The sequence below is a fragment of the Nicotiana sylvestris genome, chromosome 10 (assembly GCF_000393655.2).
Source record: "Nicotiana sylvestris chromosome 10, ASM39365v2, whole genome shotgun sequence".
Classification (NCBI taxonomy): Eukaryota; Viridiplantae; Streptophyta; class Magnoliopsida; order Solanales; family Solanaceae; genus Nicotiana; species Nicotiana sylvestris.
The window spans coordinates 81,576,472-81,599,081 of record NC_091066.1 but is presented as its reverse complement, the minus strand read 5'-3'; the positions used below and the strand labels follow the sequence as shown (position 1 = coordinate 81,599,081).

Here is a 22,610-nt window from a genome sequence, read left to right as displayed (position 1 = left end):
TAGTTAAAGTGTACGAGTAAGACAATTAAGGCAAGTAGAAATTAATCATGGAATCATGGAATAAACAAACCTTTCAATACAAGGGTAAATAAATGACAAGTAACAAGTTACGACATAGAAAGCAGTTAAAGCATGTAACAGTTAAGAAATGAAATACGGAAAAATATGGAGAAAATTATTTTGACGACATATATACACTCGCCGCCTTACATATATGTTGTTAGACACATAATTCGCTTAGCATATAGTTCAAGGATTCCTAAATCCCTCAAATCAAGGTTAGATTCAACACTTACCTTGCTCTGCAATCAAATCTAAGCTCAATCGGAGCCTTTATCTAAAATTTGCCTCCAAACCAATCGAATGTAACAAAAATCGACTTAATATTAACAAACAATGCTAGGGAAACAATACATAAAGCTAAGATATTTTCACCTTTCCCAAAAAATCAAGAAAATTCAACCCTGTACCCGCTTGGCTAAAATCTGAGATTCGGACTAAAACCAATTACCCATTCACCCCCGAGTGCGATTATGTAAGTAGTTTCAAAATTCGACCTCAATTTGAGGTCTAAATTTTAATTTTACAAAAGCCCTCCAATTCTACCCAAATCCCTAATTTTCTACTACAAAAGAGCATACTAACCTACAAAGTGGGGATGAAATTTCTCTTCCAAATTGCCTCTAGACCGAGCTCTAATGTGAAGATAGTGAAAAATGAAGTAAATCCCGATTTTTAAAAGATTAACAGACTTGGTGCCAGGTGTCCTTCGCGTTCGCGAAGCACCTGACGCATTCACGAAGAGCACTGGCCAAAAGGCCATCGCAATCGCGGTCAAATCTTCACATTCGCGAAGTATTAGCCCCCCTTCCTTCGCGCTCGCGAGCCAACGCCTGCGTTCGCATAGAGTCACCTGCCCTACTACCCCAGAACCTCATAGAGCTTCGTATTCGCGAAGGTCAAGCCTCCCTTCCACTTCACGTTCGCGACTAGTACCTTGTGTTCGTGAAGAGTAACTCCGCCTCAGTCCCAATTTCCCCTTCGCGACCGCGAAGTACAAATCACTAGACACCAAATATCAGCAAAAACAATAGATGTCTAAGTCCATAAATCACTTTGTAGCCTATACGAAACTCACCCGAGCCCCTCGAGCTCCAAACCAAATATACACACAAGTATAATAACATCATACAAGCTTGCTCGGCGATCAAAATACCAAAATAATACCTAGAACTATGAAGTGGACATCAAAATGTATGACATTTTCAAAGAAACTCAAGAACATGCAAATTTACCACTGGACGTCCGAATCACGTCAAATCAACTCCGTTTTGCACCAAAATTTGCAGACAAGTCATAAATAGTGAAATGAACGTATACTAAGTTCCGAAATAAAAATCTGAACCTGTAGCAACAAAGTCAACCTATGGTCAAACATAGGAATTCTTTTAGCCTTCAAATTACTAGTTTTAAACAAAATCTATTAAGTGAAGTTAGGGACTTTCGAATTCGATTCCGGGAATACGCCCAAGTCCGAATTCATGTTCCGGACCTATAGGGATTGTCAAAACACCGATTCAAATCTGTTTGCATAAAATGTTGACTGTATTCAACTCAAATCATTTTTAAGGCTAAATTTTATATTTTCCATCAAATTTTCACATAAAATATTTCTTAAAAAAGACACAAATTGTGCACGTAAATCGAAGAAGGATAAATGAAGCTATTCAAGATCTCAAAAAACATGAATGTAGGGTAAAACTGAAAATAACCTATCAGGTCATCACAATTATAAATGATAATTAACGATTATTCCATAGAAAAAGGGAATGCTTGAACGGCTAAAGCCTCATTTGTTTTTCTCAAGATTAAGACATATAAATCTGAATGCACGTCTAAATATTGAGATGTGTATCGAGATTAAGATTTCTGAATCTGGATATACATCTGAATAGTAAAAGGTGTATTAAGATCTGAATAATACTAAATGATTAAGACTGTTTATTTTTTAAACATCTAAATAAATAATATTTATCTTTATTTAAAAATTAATTAATATAAATTTAAATAAAATACCATTTTACTTAAAATTTTATCAACAAAGTATTTTTTAAAATATATGGTAGTTGATGGTGCTGATGGCTGACAGTGGTGTTTGTGGATGCCGACTAGAGGCGGTAATTAATTGTGGTTTTGTTAGATAGTGGTGATTTTAGGTAGTAACTAGTAATGATTGGTAGTGGATATTATAGTTAAGAATGATGGGTGGTGTAGTTGATAATGGTGAATGGTGTTGGTGGTGATTGAGGAAGGTGGTGGCAGTTCAAAATGGTAGGTGCTAACTGTTATGGTTAATAATGGTGGTGAGGGTAGTTGAAGTGAATGTGTGGATGGTTGTAGTTGAGTACGATGGTGGTGGTAACGACGATAGTTTATAATTATGGAGATAGTGAGTGGTGGTAGTCAATAATAGTGAGGTGGTGGGTGGTGTTAGTCAATAATAATGGTGGTAACGGTGATGATTGAGGATGGTGGTCATCCGTATTAGTGGTTGAGTATGGGCCTCACTACTAGAAAATAGGCCTATTGCAGTGGTTCACAAACTGTTGCAATAGGCAGAAAAATCGTTGCCACAGATCTATTAGGACGGTTTAGCACCTGTTTCATTAGATTGCCTGCCAATAGGCCTATTGCAACGGTTTCTTGTAACTGTTCAAGCACCGTTGCAGTAGGCCTGTCTATTGTAATGATTTAGGAATCATTACAATAACACTGTCTACTGTGACAGTTATTTTGTCAAATGTAACAATTCTAAACCGTAACAACTATCATTTTTGCAATGATTGTTGAGGCTATTACAATGCTTTTTCGATATTATAGCAACAGTTATTAAAGGCTATTGAAACGCCTTTTAAGAGCTAACGCAATGGTTTTTAGTAGCTATTAGAACGAGGTTTTTGCTATTACAACGGTTTGATGATTTATTACAATAATTATTTATCTATATACTGAATTTATATAAATTACAAAAGGAATTACATAACAACAAAATCAGAATCTAAATTATCAGCTAGCATTATTATTTATTAAAGCAAAATGTACAATATTGTTTGACAAATTCAAGAGTTAGCATGCATAAGTTTGCAAAACTTTTAAAATAAGAGATTCCTAAAAAATCTAAAGACCTTGCAACAACCAACCAATGTCTAAAGTACTTCACTGCTTTTGCCTACTCTTTGGTCATTTGCTTCACCTACAAAATTAGCAAATATAAAGCTATATCAGATTTGTTCAAGTAGCAATTAATTAAAAAAGTAATCATATGGAGTGAAAGCAATCTACATGAGTGTAACATAGAATTCAATTTAATCAATTTAATAATAAGCCAAAATGTAACGACACGACCGGTCGTTTTGAGCATTTATATACCGTTTAGTTGTTTGAAGTCTTGAGTTGTTTCAGATAACATATTATGACTTTTGTGAATCGTCGATTTTGGTTTTCAGGTGATCCGGAGTTGATTTGAAAAAATAATTTTCAACTAGAAAGCTTTAAGTTAAAAGAGTTGACCAAGTTTGACTTTTTTGTATTTGACCCCAAATTAGAGTTTTGATAGTTTCTTTAGGTCCGGATGATGGTTTTGGACTTTGGTGTATGCTCGGATTTATATTTGGATGTTTCTTGAAGGTTCTAGCGTTAATTGGCAAAAGTTGGCAATTTGGAGTTTTAGAATGTTCATAAGTTTGACCGAAAGTTGACTTTGGTGATATAGCCGAATGAATTTTAATTTCGGGAGTTGAAATAGCTTCGTTATATCATTTGAAACTTGTGTGAAATATTTTGAGATCATTCCGAGTTGATTTGATATGGTTCGGTACGAGTTTTGGAAGTTGAAAGTTTAAAAGTTCATTAAGTGTGATTTGAGGTGCGATTCGTGGTTTTATGTTGTTTAATGGGATTTGAATCTTCAAATAAGTTTGAATCGTGTTTTAAGACTTGTTGGCATGATTGAATGGGGTTCTGAGAGCTCGGGTGTATTTTAGATCATTGGTTGAGAAACTAGTTAAGTTCAGGATTTTGTGTTTGACCATGGTCAATATCGGGACAAGATGACCTCTTTTCGGTATTTTTAGTGGCAAGTAGGTACATAGCGTGTTTTATGATTGAAATGAATATATGATTTGTGTACGGGAGGTTCTGAATGAGTTTTGGGTGCTAAACGAAAATTCTTACGCTGCTGATTTTTTGGGGTAAAATAATTACGAAAATGTAATTTTTATCCCTTAAATTTTTAGACTTCATTTAAAACTTCAAAACATCATATCTCCCTTATTTTAAAGCCAAATTGGATGATTCGAAAGGATATATTGAGTGTAATCTCGCAATGATTATGTTGGGATTATCAAATATGAGTTTCGGGGTCATCTATGATCGGATTTGAACCATAACAACTGGTGTATTATTTTACTTGTTCCGGAATTTAGTCACTTTTTTCTCATATGGTTTTCAAGCACGGATTTTGGCGATTTTGGAGTGATTTTCATCACATGTATTGGGATTACTATTTTCTACTCAAATTTGATTATATTTCATGAATCTATCTTCGTTTTTAGCATTTGATTGATGATTTCAAAAGAGAAATTGGAGGTTTTTGTCTAAACTTTCCTAAAGTGAATGTTTAAGTTATGAACATCGATTCGGAGTCGGAATTAAGTAAAATTAGTATGGTTGGAATCGTAATTGAATGGATTGACGGAATTTATGAGTTTTGTCAGGTTCCAAGATGCGCGCCCGGTTTGACTTTTTGGTTGACTTTGAGTATTTGATTAAAGATTCAACTTTTATCATTTGGGGTTGCTTCCTATAGCATTATTTGATGATTTTGAGTTGTTTTTGGCTAGTTTCGAGCCGTTCAGAGGTTGATTTGAGCGGGACGACTCTTCTACTTTATCGATTTGGCTTGATTGAGGTAAGTGTCTTGCCTAACTTTGTTGATGGAATTTTTCTTACTAATTGCCATTATTTGCTACATGCGGAGGTGATACATATATGAGGTGACGAGCGTATATGCATGTGCCAGAGTTAATCATTGTCACACCTTCTTTTTCGTACACCCCCGAAAAGGGTATAAGGGATTTTTTTCCAGTTTAAGTGACAATCGAAATGGGATTATTTTGTTTAAAATTCAGAGTCACTACTTGAGATAATTTATGGTGTCCCAAGTCACTGGTTTAAATCCCGATTCGAGGAAAGATTGACTCTGTTTTATAGTCCGCGAACACAGAAATTCGGGTAAGGAATATGTTAACCCGGGAGAAGGTGTTAGGCATTCCCAGGTTCTGTGGTTCTAGCATGGTCGCTCAACTATTTTAAACTTGTTGTGCATTTTTAACTCTGTAACCGTTTTTAGTTATTTAAAGACTTATTTCAAGGTTATTTAAAACATATCGCAAGCCACGATACATGAAATGCACCCGTGATTCACGACATGTTCTATTTAATCTTGTTGGAAATTAGAACCGGGTCACATAAAATGTACACCCGGATTTTGATAATAGTTGTGCTAATTATATAATTAACGCGCCTAAAGCAAACTACGAAGTTCATTTTTAATATCTATATTATAACACTCATGAGGGTCATAAATAATTTAATTTGATTATGGCATACCTCAAATCTATTTCTTCAAGTGATTTCTTGATTTAGTCTCATGAGGGCCATGGGTGATATAGTTAAAAATGGTACACCTCAATCTATTAGGCACTTAATTAAACCTAAAGAACATTAATATCTGCATGGGACAAATTGTTACATAGTTAACAAGGCAATTAAAGGCAAGCATTAAGAACATGGGTTGACACTTAGCCCACGAGAATGAGCAGGTAAAAAGGGCGGCCCAAGTAACTGATTCATTTCCTCGCATGGGCTAGCATTGCCCAGCTGCCAAAATTTCGAGAAAAACCATTCAAAGTCGGGTTACACAAATCAACTACATGCTTAGTGAATTTAGAAATTGAATTAACTTTTTCGGATTGAACTTTCCATTAAAATCTTTTCTTATTGAACCAAACAACATTCAAGAGACAAGAAAATGTTGACTACTAGACCGTGAATCGAGCCTACATCTTGGAATGGGCAGGCAACCTTTCAGCGATTTAGCAGATCCCAAAGTGAGCCCAATATGTTCCATTAGCCCTCGATTCATGCCTTAAAATGGGCCAGCCTTAGACCCAACAATTACTGTCCAAGCACATGATTAATTCATGCACCAAAGGGGTAAGGGAATTGATTACAAGCCAAGCTAATTTTCAACACGTGATTATATCATAGCATTAAAACCAAAATATAAATTTATTTACCATGCCACTACTTTTATGTAATGAAACCTCTTTACATAAGGAATTAAAATATGTTACAACACTTTAAACAACTGAACCTCTAACCCATGACCATTCATGCTATCAGACGTGCTAAACCAACAATCCTAAACTTGTAATGCATTGATCATTGAAGGCCTTTTGATCATTGTTACTATCTATTCCAACCACATGATTCTAAATTATGAAAACTACTTGTTAATCTCACAGTGATTCCAATAAACATGACATTAATCACACTAAGAGTTCACCTTCTGAAATTCACTCAAAGATCAACCTTATAATATCCACATCTATCATCACACTTACAAACAAGAGCTGAACTTTCATCCAAATCAACCTTTGAAAGAAATAGTCCCAAATAATTACTACTAAGTATAACAGATTGTTAACCATTTATGATAAACTAAAACAACCTAAGTGTTAAATCATCTATCTATACTAAATCAGCATTGATAATACTTTAAACAAAATTGAAGCAATATCGTGAACAAAAGGAAAGAAAACATTTAGCCAAACGAACAAGAATCCCATTCAAAATCAGCAGTTTACAAGTCCATGTTATCACTTCAAGCTCATGAATATACGTGGAACAATAAGAAATCACCAACAAAACTTAAACAAATGAATCGAAATGTTAGCAACTCTTAGACAACAATTATCATCCATCCACCACCATGCTTTGAAACCAGAAAATATTTAAGCTTATAAGAAACCCAAAAAAGTGAAAAGCCCAGCTGCAATGGTACAATGCTTGATTTTCTGTGTTTTTCTAATTATCAAACTCTATATATTTCAGTGTTCTAATTGCAGAAAAAAATGGTGCTTGTTATTCTCAGCTGTTTCCTAGCTCTTTTGTAATCTTTCAATCTCTGCCCTCACAATGAAAGAAACAAACCTTATATAGAAAGACCTAGGGCAACAGAACTGATTTTAATATTACCCCTTCCCCCAATTTTCATTTGTCATTTCAAACTCTGAATTTAGAGCTTGTTTGCTAAACCAACCCCAATCCCACCTTCCTGAAAATTTCCCCAAGCAGTTAAGAAATATTTCCCCTGACTAATTCCCTAAACTACCCTCTGAAAGACTGTTATTTACCTTCAGTAAATCTCAGCTCATGGGTCGAACTAAACCAAAACCCAAATCAAATGACTGGGCTTCATTGAAACGGGTCAAAGGTGGCCAAAAGCCCAATCAGACGAAGTGACCCAAACCCAAAACCAATTTCAGTGGTTTATGAAAAGAAGAAGAAGATGCAAATCCAGAACCAAATGATTTCAAAATCAACAGTATGACTGAACAAGCAATTTATTAGACTAACCTAAAGAAGCTAGAATTAAACCAAATTACTAAGTCTAACCAAAACCTAATTAAACCTAATTAAAGTATTAAAATAGGAACGACCCTCAGATGAACACAATTAAATTATAGACTAAACAAAAATGAGAAATCAACTGACTCACCAGAGAAATGAAGAAATAATGGTAAAATCTACCATTTATGCATAAACCAACAGTGAGAGACATCTTGTCCATGTTCAGAGTTTCAACGGGGTTTGAAATGAGAAGAACAATTGATCAGCATAAACTTGAACTCAAATTGAAACCCTAAAACCACTTTAATTTCTGAAAAGAAAGCAAATTAGGGTTTCCGATTTCAGATTTGAAATTGGGATAAGTGGGTGAGGATTTTGGGGAAATTCATGTGGGATACATATTCAATGGGGTGTGGGGATTGTGGAGGAGGAGTTTGGGGTTGATTGGGTGGTTCGCCGCCAGCGAAGAGGATGGAGACTTTTAGGGCGGCGCTAGGGTTTTGGAGACGATGAGAGACTGAGGGGAGGGTGTTTAGACTAATGGGTGACCTGGATTCGGACCGTTAAATATAAAACGAACCCCAATTCCCAACCGTTCGATGAGTGGAAATCAACGGTTGGGATAAAAAACCTCAAAACGACATCGTTTGGTTAGGCCAGGAACACTAGACCGGGTTGTTCCGATTTGGGCCTGAATTGGGGGATATTTGGGGCAGGTTTTCAATTAAACTAGCCCAATTTCAAGGCTTTAAATCACATTTTCAATTTTCCTTCTCTTTTGTTTTTTCTTCTTTTTTTAGTTTTCCCTTTTTTCAATTAATTAAAACCTAGATTGGACTCTTAAACTAAATTAATTTACAAAATTAAAATAATTATCTAATATAATATTTTGCAGAATTTAATTATTCCTAATTTTAAAAAGGAAAATTACTAATTTCGAATTAAAAAGCTAAAAATGCAAAAGACAAACCAATTTTTGATTTTAAATTTTAATAAAGCAAAGAAATTGACTAATTAACCTTAAAATATAAAAATGACCTAAATGCATTGCATTTTATTTTTTTTATTTTTCATGATTTTTAATAAAAATAAACATGCACAAAAAATGCAAAATAATTAGCGCAAATTTCCATAAAATCCTATAAAATTGTAAAAAATGAAAAAAATTGTTTTTCTTGTATTTTATGGGAATAACTCACATAGGGCAAAACTCACGTGCTCACAGCTGCCCCTCTTTGCTCGGTAACATGAAGAGTTTTCGTGCAAAGATAAAGTGAGCGGATACGAGCGATTTTTGCCCGTTTGAATACTCCGTGGGAAGCATTTTTGAAAATATTTGACTGCACCTTGCTTTCGAGGCTGCAGACATATCTTTGGATATAAAGGAATCAGGTCATTGTAGTTTGGGAAGTTTTGGTAGCTGGGACTACTAGGAAGCTGGGATTTTACTGTTGCTACTGGTTGCTGAACTCCTTATTACGCCAAGAGAAAATAAAAGAAGCTAGACTAAACTATGATCTATGAATTAAAAGAATCCTATTTATATCTTCAAACTTGGTCTTGCAGTTTCTGTTGCTCTGTTGACTTGTACTCTCCAGGTGAAATTCCTTTGTTGCTGACTTGAATTGTATTCTGAGGTGCTTTCCCTTTGTTCTCCAGGTGGGCACCTGATTGCTGAACTTGAACCGTCTTTCTTTGAATATTGCTGCTTTCCCTTTGTTCTCTAGGTGGGCTCCTGATTACCACCATTTGCACTCATTTTCCTCGAAACTTGAACTGTTTCCCTTTATTCTCCAGGTGGGCTCCTGATTACCAATACTTGAATTGCTTTCCCTTTGCCCTCCAGGTGGGCTCCTGATTACCAACACTTGAATTGTTTTTCCCTTTGTTCTTCAGGTAGGCTCCTGATTACCAACACTTGAATTGTTTTTCCCTTTGTTCTCCAGGTGGGCTCCTGATTACCAACATTTGTACTGTTTTTCTTCGAAACTTGAACTGCTTCCCTTTGTTCTCCAGGTGGGCTTCTGATTACCAACACTTGAATTGCTTTCCCTTTGTTCTTCAGGAGGGTGCCTGATTTCCAAAACTTGAATTGTTTTCCCTTGTTCTCCAGGTGGGCTCCTAATTACCAACACTTGAATTGCTTTCCCTTTTTGCCCTCCTGATTACCAACACTTGAATTGCTTTTCCCTTTGTTCTCCAGGTGGGCTCCTAATTACCAACACTTGAATTGCTTTTCCCTTTGTTCTCTAGGTGGGCTCCTGATTACCAACATTTGCACTGCTTTTCTTCGAAACTTGAACTGTTTCCCTTTGTTATCTAGGTGGGCTCCTGATTACCAACACTTGAATTGATTTCCATCTGTTCTTTAGGAGGGTTCCTGATTTCCAAAACTTGAATTGCTTTCCCTTTTTTCTCCAGGTGGGCTCCTGATTACCAACACTTGAATTGCTTTCCTTTTGTTCTCCAGGATTACCAACTCTTGAATTGCTTCTCCTTTTGTTCTCCAGGTGGGCTCCTGATTAACAACACTTGAATTGCTCTCCCTTGCGACTGATTTTCCTTGGAGCTGTCTTCCCTTGTTTCTCTTGGTGGGTGCCTGATTGCTTGAACCTGGACTACTTTCTATTCTTGAAACTTGTGTTGTTCTCCCTTGCTCTCCAACTGGGCGCCTGATTATAACAGAATAGATAAAACAAAGAAAATTTCCTACCCCAGTTTGATAGCTGGGCACATCGGTGAGTGCTAATTGAACCATGTTACTAAATATCCCTAAGAATTTGAAAGCTAGATCCTATTATTCAGGAGGGTCCTGAAAATTTCTAATTGAATCCTATCTTAAGAATGAAAACTTCGAAGCAAACTTATATTTACTCAAGGTAAAGCTTATGCTAGATCTTGTTACTCATGAATATTTTGAATTTTAAACTAGGTCCCATTGTCCAGGAGGGTCTTGAAAATTTATGGTCAAACCTGTCCGGTACATGCTTTCCTTGCGAAGGGTTTCTCCGAAACAAATGAAATTTTCTGCCCCTATTTCAATAAAAGAAAAATCTTGTCAGTTTAAAATGTGGTGGTTAGTTTGCGGAATTTTTGTTGAAGGTGGCCCACTCACTGCCGTGCTTTGCTTTAACTGTCTTCCTTTAACTGGCCAAGAATTTTTGACTTTCTACCTGACTCTCAACCGCAGGACCCCAGATGACCCGAGTGCTCTACACCCAGATCGTTGTTTCACATTTATGACCCATCTACCTGAACCTCTGTATTTCCCACAAAATTACTAAACCATTAGACCAATGGAACTTTAAGTGACACCTTATTTCCCACTTTACATCATGCTATCTCTGGTATGCTTTGGCCGCACTTTGCTTTGTGCAATTTGGAAGTTTGTAGTAAGCTTTGAAATCCTTTCATACTTGCTTAAACAAGGTTGACATTGGAAAACCCCTAGATAAATAAACCCAACAGAATTGAAATGCAATGACCTTGAGAGTGATGAATAAAGAAGAAAATCCACAACTGGATGACTGTTAGATGGGGGGGGAAGGAAAAGAGACTTATCTAAGTGGAACAACTGGCACCGATGATCATGACATGCATTTCGGATTAATCAAGCCACCCTATTCAACCAATCACCTTTCAGTTGTCATGCTTTGTGCCCCAGGATCTCCACAACCTAATTTCTTCGCCAGATCACTGACCTTGTTCGGCCTGCGGCACCCTGAAGGTTTTTCACCAACAAACCTCTCTCATTTGTTCATCTCTCAACTCACTATCACCTTACGCTGCTTGTGAAGGTTTTCACCAATAAGACTCTCTCAATTTTTTAATTTCTCTCAGATTTCCATCGCCTTACGATGCCCGTGAGGGTTTTCACCAATAAGACTCTCTCATTTTGATTTTTCCTAGCTTCCCTATCACCTTACGGTGCCCATGAGTGTTTTCACCAATAAGACTCTCTCATTCTTTTCATTTTTCCTACTCAGAACGGAGTATTGCCCTTGACATGAATCACCTCTGTTTGCTTGACTTGGCATCTCTCAAAGACTGATCATAAGGTCTTTCTTTGGACCGTAATATGGGCTTTTAGATAGGGTTAGAAAGAAAGGATATCAAAAGACTCAAAACAATTTAAAAGGGTTTAAAATTACAACTTTTGGAATCAGATTTCTTACAACAACCACAACTTTCTGCCCCAGTTTCTTTCCTTGGGGACTTTTGGATTTTTACTTTGATGGGACTGAACCGTGAGGCTGTCTACGTATCCTTAAACGGAATCAGGTCAAACGTAGTTCATGTCATAGGAATTACTTTGTTGTTGTGATTTTTCTCTTTTCTTTTCCTTTCTCTCTTTTTCCTTTTCTTTTTTTTCTTTTTTTTTTCTTTTATTTCCTTTTTCTTTTCTCTCTTTTTTTCACTCTTTCCATTCTTTCTTTCTCTTTTCTCTTTTCTTTTCTCTTTTTCTTCGTTGCTCAAATTTTGCGCTCGTGTTTTTGAACTTTTCTACTGATTTCAAAAGAGGGGTATGAAAGGAAATAAATAAGGTTCAAAGGGGTAACAAAGGATAAAGTGTTTAGATAGTTGAACAAAATGCCTTCGTCATTCCAATCTTTAAAACATGCCAAGTACAAACAAACACAATTTAAACCAAAGAAATCATACATAATATCTTTTTACTGCATCAAAATTGATAGTCATATCTACACATTTGCCTTATATGTCTGTTAAATACAAAGCACCATTGGACAACACTCTTGTTATGATGAACGACCCCTGCCAATTTGGGGCGAACTTGCCTTTTTCTTCAGCCTAATATGGAAGGATGCGTTTCAATACTTGCTGACCCACTTCAAATTTCAGCAGACGCACCTTCTTGTTGTATGGTCTCGTCATTCTCTTTTGACACAACTGGCCATGACACACTGCTGCCAATCTTTTCTCATCAATCAGACTCAACTACACCAAACGGGCTTTAACCCACTCATCCTCATCAATTTCGGCTTCAGCAACAATCCGAAGGGATGGAACAACTTTCGTGGGTATCACCGCTTTTGTGCCATATACCAATATGTAAGGAGTTGCACCTACCAAAGTGCGAATAGCAGTGTGATAACCCAATAACGCAAAGGGCAACTTCTCATTCCATCTCCTAGAACCTTGCACCTTTTTCCGCAGTATCTTCTTTATATTCTTGTTGGCTGCCTCGACTGCTCCATTCGCCTTGGGGCGGTATGGGGTGGAATTGCGATGCATAATATTAAAATTTTGACATACTTCTTTCATCAGATGACTGTTAAGATTAGCATCATTATCTATGATGATCACCTTTGGAATCCCGAATCGGCAAATGATATTCGAATGAACAAAATCGACCACTGCTTTCTTGGTCTCAGACTTGAACATTTTAGCTTCAACCCATTTAGTGAAATAGTCAATGGCAACTAGAATGAACTTGTTCCCATTGGATGTTGCTGGCTCAATCGGTCCGATGACATCCATACCCAAGCAACAAAGGGCCATGGTGCGGACATTGTGTGCAATTTAGATGACGAAGAGTGAATCAAATCTTCATGTACTTGGCATTGATGACATTTGCACACAAAACTAATACAATCTTGCTCCATGGTGATCCAATAATAACCTTCTCGAAGAATCTTCTTTGCTAGAACATACCCACTCATATACGGCCCGCAAACCCCGGAATGTACTTCGGTCATGATGGCCGTGGCTTGTGTAGCATCTATGCATCTTAACAATCCAAGATCTGGAGTTCTTTTGTGCAAAACTCCCCCACTGAAGAAAAATCCACTTTCCAATCGAATTGTTCTCTTTTGACCCCCTGTGGCCTGTACCGGATATACCTGCGTTCTGATATACTCCCTGATATCATGGAACCAAGGTTCACCATCAAGTCCTTCTTCCACCATGTTACAGTAAGCAGGCTGCTTGCAGACCTGAATATGCAAATGGTCAACATAAGCGTTATCTGGATGATGTAACATCGATGACAGGGTAGCCAAAGCATCGGCAACCTCATTATGGATCCTTGATTGATCGAAACTGTTAACAAAGAACATGCAGACATTGTCGATACAGTATAAGTTTTAAATACCGCGTCTCCCATTCTCCTTGAATCTGGTGCACTAGAAGGTCCGAGTCTCCCAAGACCAAGACTTCCTGGATTCCCATATCTACTGCTAGCCTTAGTCCTAGAATGCATGCCTCGTACTCAGCCATGTTGTTGGTACAGTAAAAACGCAACTGAGCCGTAACAGGGTAGTGATGCTCTATTTCAGAAATGAGTACAGCTCCTATCCCAACGTATTTCATGTTAGCAGCCCCATCAAAGAAAAGTTTCAAACCGGGCTTTTCCTCTTTCTCGACCTCGAAAATGTGCATTACCTCTTCATCAGGAAAATAAGTCCTCAAAGGTTCATATTCTTCATCCACCGGGTTCTCGGCCAAGTGATCAGCCAAAGCTTGGGCTTTCATCGCCGTCCGAGTCACATATATGATGTCAAACTCTATGAGCAAGATCTACCACTTTGTAAGCTTTCTTGTGGCATGGGCTTCTGAAATATATACTTCAAAGGAACTAGATGAGAGATGAGGTAAGTAGTGTAGGATGACAAAGAATGCTTCAACTTCTGTGCTACCCAAGTCAGGGCGCAACATGTTCTTTCAAGGGGAGAATACTTAACCTCATAAGATGTGAACTTCTTGCTGAGATACTAAATGGCTTACTCTTTCCTGCCGGTGATGTCGTTCTAACCCAACATACAACCAAATGAGTTATCCAAGACTATAAAATAAAGAATCGAAGGTCTTCCGGGTTCTGGCGGGACCAGCATAGGTGGGTTCAACAAATCCTCCTTGATCTTATCGAAGGCTTCCTGGCACTCATCGGTCCATTTGACCGCAACATCTTTCTTTAGCAACTTGAAGATGGGCTCACAAGTTGTCGTGAGTTGAGCAATAAACCTACCGATGTAGTTCAACCTCCCTAACAGACTCATCACCTCGGTCTTGTTCCTTGGTGGCGGTAACCCTTGAATATTTTTGATTGTTGACGGATCCAATTCAATGCCCCACCGACTGACTATGAATCCTAACAATTTTCCCGATGGAACACCAAACGCACACTTTGCAGGGTTGAGCTTAAGATTGTACTTGCGGGGCCTTTGGAAAAACTTTCTCAAATCTTTGACGTGGTCAGACTGCTTCCTGGACTTTATGATCACATAATCCACGTAAACCTCAATCTCCTTGTGTATCATGTCATGGAATATGGTCGTCATTGCCCTCGTGTAAGTTGCCCCAGCATTTTTCAAACCAAAAGGCATGACCCTGTAGCAATATGTTCCCTATGGCATGATGAATGTCGTCTTTTCCGCATTTTCCTCATCCATTAAAATCTGATGATATCCCGCATAGCAATATATAAAAGACCCAATCTCATGCTTGACACAATTATTAATCAATATGTGGATTTTTGGTAATGCGAAGTTGTCATTTGGACTCGCCTTATTGAGATCACGGTAATCAATACACACTCTGGTCTTACTATCCTTCTTTGGCACAGGCACAACATTGCCTAATCACGTGGGATACCGCGTGACCTGAATGACCTTTACATCAAGGTGCTTTGTGACCTCTTCTTTAATCTTCACACTCATGTCAGTTTTGAACTTCCTCAACTCCTATCTAACAGGAGGAAATGCTGGATCAATTATTAATTTGTGGACCACCAAATCGATGCTCAAGCCCGGTATGTCATCATACGACCATGCAAAAAATATCCTTATAGTCAAACAATGCTTTAATTATCTCTTCCTTGATTTGCGGTTCAAGATGGACACTTATCTTACTTTCTATGACATTATCTGGGTCCCCTAAATTGATTGCTTCTGTATCATTCAGGTTAGACTTGGGTTTTTCTTCAAAATGACTTAGTTCCTTACTATTCTGATTCATCACACTCTATTTCTTGGATTATTATTTCAGAATTAGATTGACTTTTAAAACTGGGCCAAAGATTCCTCATGAATGTCATGTCATTGAGACCAGCATAAAAAGAACTGTACAGAGAAGAAAAGAAAACAAAAATAAAACTATCAGGAGTGATGGAAAGGGAAATTGCATTTCATTAAAATAAAGGATAATAGAGTTTGTACATCAACAAGCGGAAACTAAAAATCTGGGTCAGTACCCTCGAATGACCCAAATAGAAAGGAAAACAAAACAAACTACCAAGACTCATTCTGGGAAGGGAGAGGAGTAGCCTTCCAATTGTTAAGCTTTACATTCGGCCCGACGAACTGCACGTCCGCTTTGCTAGAACCATCTCCACCTTCTACCATGTTCACATCATCAAACAACCTCTGGAACCTTTCAATTAACTCATCATCAATGTCAACCACAAAACTCAGAACAGTCGGCACTAAGCGTTTCCTGGCACCGGTCTTGACAAAAGACCTGGAGAGATGTGGAATATGCTTTGGAAGTACCCACGCCTTCTGTTTCAACCCTTTAGCCCTTTTCACATATGTTGCTGTAGGTTTGAATCAAAGACCGAACGTACCCAAATTTTCAGGGAGGGACACCAGTTGTATGATACCCTGCAGAGATGCACCCAGACCTTTACCGGGCACAAAGCCATTTTTTAGCATTCCAAAAGCCACCATGACTAATGCGGAGGCTATCTTTGGAGTTGGAACACATTTCCCTTTCGGAATTTTCTCGACCGGCACTATTTCAAAAACCTAATAAACCCAAGGCCCTTTTGTCATATTCAACCTCAATGAACGGGATAGAGGCATCACTGTGAGCACACACATTATCCTCGCCATACACGACGATCTCCTGCCTATCCCATTCGAACTTGACCATTGGATGTAGAGTGGACGGGACTGCTTTGGTGGCATGAATCCAAGGTCGACCTAACAGTAAATTGTAATAGACATCTATGTCCAGTACCTGGAACTCCATGGTGAATTCTATTAGTCCTATTATTAATTCAAGCACTATATCACCAACTAAATCTTTCCCTCTACCATCAAAACCTCGAACGCAGATGTTGTTTTTGTGAATCATATCATCATCAACTTTCAACTTGTTCAGGGTAGAGAGAGGACAAATGTTTGCACTAGAACGATTCTCGACTAACACCCTGGTGACCACAAAATCTTCATATTTTACCGTAAGGTATAGAGCTTTGTAGTGTTCAGTACCTTCCACCGGCAACTCATCATCAGAGAAGGTGACCATGTTCACCTCAAATATTTTGTTGGCGATCTTTTCCAGATAGTTCACTGAAATTTTGTCGGGGACATGAGCTTCGTTCAAAATTTTCATCAGGGCCCGATGATGCTCATCTTAATGGACCAACAATGACAGCAAAGATATCTAAGCAGGCGTCTTTCTCAACTGCTCCACGATGTAATAGTCTTGTACCTTCATTTTCCTTAGAAACTCCTCCGCCTCTTCTTCAGTCACTACTTTCTTTACTAGGACTGGATTATCTATGGATGTTTAGTTTTCCTCAACTCTTCCGGGGCAAAGCATCTCTTCGAACGAGTTAATCCCTGGGCCTCATTGACTTCTTCTTTCACTTCCTTTCCCTTATAGGTCACTATCACCCGTTCATAGTTCTATGGGATGGCATTGGTGCTGATTACCAGCAATTGGGTTACAGGTTTAATGATGACAGGATCCATACAAGCACCCTCTACAATTCTAATAGGCTTGTTTGCCACTCCTGGAACAACCACTTTTGACTTTTCTTGCTTCGCAACAACATCACTTGGGGATCCTTCCTTGATTACCACAGATTGTTCATCATTTGCTCTGCTCAACTTGTTCACTGATCCTTCAACTATTAGTCTTTTAACTGGCCTGACCTCACTGGACCGAATCATCATGATAGTCTGTGAAGGCTTCTTGGGCTCCCCTCCCTTATGTACTATCTCGATCATGTTTGTTTCTTAATGGGTCGACAATGGGTTCTGGTTGATGTTGGGTGCCTCTTGGGTTTGGACTTCAATCTGGTTTGTGTCAATGAGCTCATGGATGGCATTTTTCAGGTGCCAGCACTTCTCCGTATCATGCCTTGGAGTACCAGAACAATATTCACAGCTCACAGAGTAATCAAGATTCTTCGGAGGAGGGTTTGGCAATTTCGACTCAATTGGCCTCAGCATATCCAACTCCCTCAATCTGTGGAACAAACTGGTATAAGACTCCCCCAATGGAGTGAAGGTTTTCTTCCGCTGAAACCTCTCATTTTTGAATGCTGGATTGGGTCAAAAACCTGGGCCGGTAGGGTATATTGGTGTGATGGGCCCTTGGGTCCAAACAACGATCCTGAATCAACTATTACCACGTCTTCTTTCTTCTTCTTTCCAATCACTCCCCCAACACCATTCTGAATGGCTTGGGTAGTTGCCTTGATAGCCGAGTAACTCATGATTTTGCTTGATTTAAGCCCTCCTTCCACCATGCCACCCATCTTCACTACCTCGTTGAAAGACTTGCCTATGGCCGATATCAGATGTCCAAAATAAGTGGGCTCAAGAGCCTGCAGAAAGTACTCCACAATTTCGCTCTCCTCCATCGGGGGGTTAACTCTTGCCGCTTGTTCTCTCCAGCGAAAACCATATTCTCTGAAACTTTCACTAGGCTTCTTCTCAATCTTAGTCAAAGACAAATGGTTTGGAACAATTTCGATGTTGTACTAGAAATGACGAGCGAATGCTTGGCCAAATCATCCTAGGTATACCATCTGCTATGATCCTGACGAGTGTACCACTCCAATGCTGAGCCACTCAAACTCTGGCTAAAGTATGCCATCAATAGCTCATCTTTCCCACTAGATCCTCTAATTTTACTACAGAAACCCCTCAAGTGGGCCACCGGGTCTCCGTTCCCGTCATACAAATCAAACTTCAGCATTTTAAATCCCACAGGCAACTGAACACTGGGTAATAGGCACAAATCCTTGTAGGCTACGCTCACCTGGCCTCCCAATCCCTGCATGCTTCTGAATGACTGTTCCAGCCTTCTAACCTTCCTAAACATCTCCTCCTACTCTGGGTTTTTATGTGGTTTCTCAATCTCGACAAAGAGGTCAAAACAAAGAGTATATAAGTAATTATATGGGGCCTTGAAAGTAGGCTCCGAGGGGGGGTAGTACTAGTTATCCCAGGTATGGAATAAAGGCTCACTGGAGGATCGATGGAGTGTAGTGGGTGGGGGCACCACAAAAATAAGGGTGGCTGGTGGAGGAGGGTATGGGACTAGTTTAGGTAGTGGTTCTTGTGATGTTTGAGAAGTGGTACCTTGGTAGTGGTGGTAAATGGGGAAGCTGGGAGATGAATCAACAGTTGGAGGTTCTTGGGATTGAGCCAGCAACGGGACAAAAGGAGGGTTGGCGAGGCATGATGGTGGTGGATTCCCTTTCAGCCATGCCTGGTGCATCTCTTCCATCTGGTGTTTTAACTTATACAACTCCTCTTTCAGATTAACATCAGACTCTTCCCCCTCTCTTGACGGATCAATAACACTTGCATCTAGTTCTTGGTTGGCCATGATCAACTTGTCTTTGGACCTGGTGTTGTATGGGTGAGTTTCCAGAATGCAAAACAAACTAACCACCTGCCTGAACTTGATGACAACAACAAACTTGTTAGCTATTAGAGCTTAACAGATAGGCAACCGCATGTTGGGGATGCAATGCACCTAAGCAGTTAACCATTTCTACTATATATTTGAACGGCTGCTTGCATCATCCCGGCTTTTACTAACTTCCATTTTTCAAATTCTCTCCTTTCTTTTCTATTTTGTTCCTGTTTTCTTTGCTTGGTTCACTCCTTTTCACTCTCTCGTTTAGCCATTATTTTCCTCCCTGCAATTTCTTGTTTTCTCTCTTTTTTTCTTCTTTCTCTTTTCTTATTTTTTCTTTTTATTTCATGGTTATGATCGAATCCTATGGGGATTGCCTACGTATCATGAGGCCGCATGAAGCAGACTAAGCGTAGTTCTTGGAATAGGTTTAAGATAAAATAAAACAAACAAACATTTTTTGGGATTTTCAATTTTTCATAAAAATAAAATAATATCTCGATTACAACGACTTCTTCTACCGATTTTAATTATAAAAACCAACAGACTCGAAAAGGGGAACTAACAGACTCCATGAAAGATGAAAATACAGACTCGAAAACAGACTAACAAACTCCAACAAAGAAAATGAAAATACAGATTTGAATGAAAATCATGAATATATCAATGCCTTAACTGCTCCAGGGGCCCTCGGGACATCAGTTGGTCTCGCCACGGGCCTATGCGCAAGATCCCCTTGAAGATGCTTCAGGTCACTCATTATTTGGCGAACAAAGGTCATTACCGCGACAAAGAAGGTGGTTCTAGTCATGTCTTCACATTCATGGAACTTTATGATGATGTAATCAACAATTGCTCTAACCCTCTCCCTGATGATACCCATTTCTTAGAGCAAACGCCCTATTTGCTGAGACCTAGCTTCTAGCACCTGGGCATCACGATGGTTTTGACCCTACAACTGTTGCATATCTTCCTCTAGCTGGGCCATTAATGCATATCAATGTTCCCTTTCTGCTTTAAAGTTCTTAGCTTGTTTGGAAATCTCATTTTCGAGGGTGGTCAGCCTTTTCTTCAAATTGGTGATTGTTCCCTTCAACTCCCGGAAAAACTCTGCTCGTCCCTCTACGTTCTTCGCTAACTGTGCCCGATCCCTTGCCAAATTACCCTCGTATTTTTCGAGATCATCCTCACACTTAGCTATTTTCCTCTTGAGGCCACTTATGAGTATTTCATCTTTTCGGCTCTTTTCCTAATTCTCAGTAGCTATTTTAATTTTTTGGATCTGTGCTCGAAGGGCCTTGTTTTCTTGAGCCAATTTCTTCTTTTCCCCTTCATCAGTAACGGCCTATATACTTTTGTCAAATTTAATATCCCGGATTTGTCCCTCCAATTTGCTTATGGTGGCTCTATAGCTTGCCTCTTTTTCCAACCAATCCCATTGCTCCTGCGCTTCATTAGTGAATTGTTGGACATGGACCTTTTTGCGGGCCGTTTGGGCTCTAGATGGACTTGAGACCTTTTACCATACCAAGTTGTGTAACTAGGCTCCAACTCTCCTTTAGATAGATCTCGTACCTGAGTCTTTGGCTCTAAGAACCTACATTAATGACAAATCGGACGCACCCTTTCTTCCGGGAAAGCAGCTTTTGGTTCCAATTCGATGACCTGCCGACCCAAATCCTCATCATGTGGGATAGTCTGGTACCTGCCTAACTGGCATAGAACTCTGTGCGGGGCATAAGGTTGAATGCTCTGGATACCCATCACATAAATGACTTCATTGACCGGGAGCCACTCGAATGTCCATTCAATTTTGTTTCAAACCACGCTTCTGTACCATCTGAAAACTCATAGCCCTCCGCCCGTTGTTCATGTTTTTCAATGCATTTAAGACCGGTCATGCAGCAGTTCATGTACCCTGGACGGCGGCAAAGATGTTCCTCCATCCAAAGTTGTAGAAGCATATTACATCCTTCAAAAAACTTTCCTCCTTCTCGGCAAACAGTTAGAGCTCGGTAAATCTTCGCCAAGATCATTAGTACAATGGTGCCATTTTCATTTTTAGTCATGAAGTCGGCTATCCCCATAAGCTCCAATTCTATGTTTCCATCCTTTCTTGGGCAAGTCAAAACACCCAGAAATGCCACTATAAAAGCCAGCCCCCACTATGCTTCCCGCTTGCCTTTATTCCCTAAAAGAGTAAGACCGGTATCTGGCATCTCAAAACCACGGGGATTCCCGTAACGACGGTACAAAAAGTAGAATGTGAAAAATTCCTTAGCCAAATTTCCATATTGACTTCCCAATTTACGCTTAAAAGATCCAGAAACTTATGGGGAGTCACTATTCTAGGTGCCACCGGGTATTGATTTCTGGGATTCCCACTAAAACCAGCATAGCCCGCTATTTCCTCAAGTGTATATGTAGCTCAAAATCAGCAAAATGGAATACATTATGTGTTGGGTCCCAAAAGGGTATCAGAGCCTCAATTATATCCTTCATCGACTTAATATTCAGAAGACCAACAAGACCGCCCAAAGCTTTTATCATGGTTTTTCTACTAACTTCCCCCAGATCATTCCACCACATTTGGAGCTCTAACGGGATTTCCTCGAGGACTGTGAAAGGTTCATTTTCAATCATGCTCATCCTGCATATGTATTTTAAGTGAGTGATTAAAAGACTGTGATTTACTTTGACTCAAGAGAAAAACACCAGTTTTCACAAAATTTAAAACAAAAACTTTTGCGGATACAGCCCTTCACTACCTCAAGAAAGAAAATTTTAGGGTTGTGTTTGTTAATCAACCAAGATTTAAAAAAGGACCCTAGGTGGCTATTCCTGCAAAAACAGCCTTTCGGCGCCCTTTTGGGGCATTTGGGATATTTCAGACAAGAACGACATCACCTAGCTTATTTATGACAAAACAACGATACTTCATATTTTTTGGGTTATTTTTGCAAAAAGGATTTGGACCCGATGAGGGTTGCCTACGTATCTCACATCCGGTGAAAATCAAACTTGCATAGTTCGGGCAATTTTGACGCAACAAAAAACACATACTTTTGAAATAGCTTTTTTTTCTTTTTTTTGAAACATTTTGGCAGAGTTTCGGGGTATTTTGGACACCAGGTTTTTCACATGCGGGTAATTCCCTCTCACTCACCTCAATTTGGTTTTTCTCAATTTTCCCCTTACTGCAGAAGTCGGTCAACATGCAATACGAGTCAAATAAATGCGCAAGTAGCAAGTAGAATGCATCAGGATGGTCTTTTTATTTTGGGTGCACCTGTCCT

At 39.0% G+C, this 22,610-nt stretch overlaps 1 protein-coding gene across 1 annotated transcript; it reads right to left on the bottom strand.

Moving 5' to 3' along the window:
* Positions 1-16,449: 16,449 nt before the first annotated feature.
* Positions 16,450-16,962, bottom strand: LOC138879604 (uncharacterized). Its single transcript, XM_070159220.1, has one exon. It carries the CDS (start codon positions 16,960-16,962, stop codon positions 16,450-16,452), a length of 513 nt encoding a protein of 170 aa, XP_070015321.1.
* Positions 16,963-22,610: the final 5,648 nt, after the last annotated feature.